The sequence below is a fragment of the Miscanthus floridulus genome, chromosome 1 (genome assembly GCF_019320115.1).
Source record: "Miscanthus floridulus cultivar M001 chromosome 1, ASM1932011v1, whole genome shotgun sequence".
Classification (NCBI taxonomy): Eukaryota; Viridiplantae; Streptophyta; class Magnoliopsida; order Poales; family Poaceae; genus Miscanthus; species Miscanthus floridulus.
The window spans coordinates 89,379,286-89,381,588 of record NC_089580.1 but is presented as its reverse complement, the minus strand read 5'-3'; the positions used below and the strand labels follow the sequence as shown (position 1 = coordinate 89,381,588).

The window sequence follows — 2,303 nt, the reverse complement described above, 5'->3', positions numbered from 1 at the left end:
TTACTAGCTGGTCTGGTATTGGGATGGGAACATTTAACCACAGCCTTGTGAGCTTCTGCATGCAAGCTTCGTTCCCGTGTCCAATGCTCGGGTTACCGATGCATGCATGCCTAAGGGCACGTACAACGGTCGTCTTTTTTGCTGTCTGGGAGATGTTATTTTTGTAAAAAACCCCTTGACTCAGCCAACAGACGGGTGTGCCGTCTCTTCGCGAAGAGACGACGAGGGCTCGTGTTCCCAAGCTATATCGCCCGCTCCAACACCGTTGTACGACGGGAGCTCGTGCTCCCAAGCCATTTTTTACCACCTTAATTTATGAGTCTGTACAAGAATTAATTATCTTGTAGATAGCCTAAAAGACAACCCATTGTATAATTTGTCTGTATTGCTGTCTCTATGTGATATGACCCGTGCTTACAGATGGCAGCCGTCTAAACTGTTAAACGTGCCCTAATCTGCCGACTACGTACGAGTCTACATGCATGGATGGAGATCGAATGCATGTCAGAATATGTCATGGACGACGACAATGCATGCAGTGAAGAGTGAACCTACCACACCACACTGCGTGCCACCGGCCTTCTCAGCTCATATCAATATCAATCGACCTAGCTTAGCTTGGTAAAGTAGTTGTAATCAATAGTCACACTGCTAGGGTAGACGGTCGGTTGCAGTATTGAATGATCATCAGCCTCGACCTGCTAAAAGGATGGACTTGCTTTCTGCATTTTCATGCATGCGTGTGACGACTACCATCTATTGTATCAAAGCGGCCGGTGCTACTCTACGTTAAATGCACACTTGGACTGGAGCTTTTGTCGCGGATGTACATGTTTGCTCTCCTTCGTTGACGAATCTTGCTGATCGATTCGATACCCCTGTATTATTGTGCACACGCATGCTGCAGGACGTACCTACGTACTGACGATGAGATGCATGGCCGGTGCAGATGGCAGTTCAGACATTGATGAATTGATGACCACGCCACCGAGGCGATGCAGGCAAGTCGTTGCGCTAGATACATACGTATTGTACAGTCCTAGTCCCCTACTACTACTACGAATATATACTTGAGATGGAATTACTTTGGCCTATCCATCGATATGATGTTAGACTGTTAGTTGTGTGTGCTGCAGCAGTTCTGTCTAGCTTAGCTAGGGGGTGCACACGAACCAATGCAAGGTTGCAAACTGCTCACATTAGCTAGTTGCTCTTTTATACGTAGCTTTCCTATTTATATATATAGTGGCTGAGACGGAGGAGATTCTCGTACCATGCATGTTCAAATCGGAAAGTCGATCTGAAACCAGCAGAAGCAGACGTGAAACCCATACATACTCCGATCAGATAGTGTGTGTGAGGACTGAGGTGATCGATCGACAAGGACATGGGACAATGGTGCTTTAAGAAACGCGCAGCTCTGGTGATTGTGGTCATCAGCTCGCTGCTGCTGCTCCTAATAACTGCTCAAGGTATATGTAAGTATATATGCGTGTTTATACGTAATACATTGCTAATTATTCATGCACGCTTTGCATTCTTGAATTGCCACATATATACAAACCTAACGCTGACCAATGCAAACCTTATGCCTCCGATCCGTCCATGCATGGCCAGCTGCTGCTTCCGGACACCATCCATCATCTTGGTCCACGCTGCACCAGGCGCGCAAGCTGCTCAACACCAGTACGCCGCCGTCGTCGTCGTCGCCGCCGTCGCCGCCCGGCGTGGGTGACGTCTCGACGGCTCGAATGGGGCCGGACGGGTGTTCAGGGGAGGACGTGGTGGTGTACCAGAGCAGCGCCAACCCTCTGCCCAGTGGCATCCCGGCCTACACCGTGCAGATCATCAACGTCTGCAGCGGAGGGTGCACCGTGTACGACGTGCACGTCTCCTGCGGCGACTTCGCTTCCACGGAGCTCGTCGACCCGGCCAAGTTCCAGCGCGTCAGCTTCAACGACTGCGTCGTCAAGGGCGGCGGCACGCTGGAGCCCAGCGAGACCGTCTCCTTCCAGTACTCCAACTCCTTCTCCTACCAGCTTAGTGTCGCCTCCGTCGCCTGCCATTAGTAGATCACTACAAGTTGTTCGTCGTCGTCCTCGGAGTCGGAGATACATACATATGCATGCATGCATGCGGCCAGCCAGTGTGCTGTGTCCTGCTCTTGTTGTGTTAGTAGCTAGTTCCACGTTGTTGTTGAGTAGTCTATATGCACTTTAATTCGCATTGTGTGTGTCGAGCGTGGTCGTCGTTATGTTTTTACGTCTAATATAGTTTGGCAAATAAATTGAAGTTATCAATCA

General features: G+C 49.8%; 1 protein-coding gene across 1 annotated transcript; it reads left to right on the top strand.

Moving 5' to 3' along the window:
* Positions 1 to 1,387: 1,387 nt before the first annotated feature.
* On the top strand, positions 1,388 to 2,069 carry LOC136489308 (TPD1 protein homolog 1B-like). The gene is made up of 2 exons (XM_066485992.1): positions 1,388 to 1,472; positions 1,618 to 2,069. Exons 1-2 carry the CDS (start codon positions 1,388 to 1,390, stop codon positions 2,067 to 2,069), a joined length of 537 nt encoding a protein of 178 aa, XP_066342089.1.
* The last annotated feature ends 234 nt before the right edge of the window (positions 2,070 to 2,303 follow it).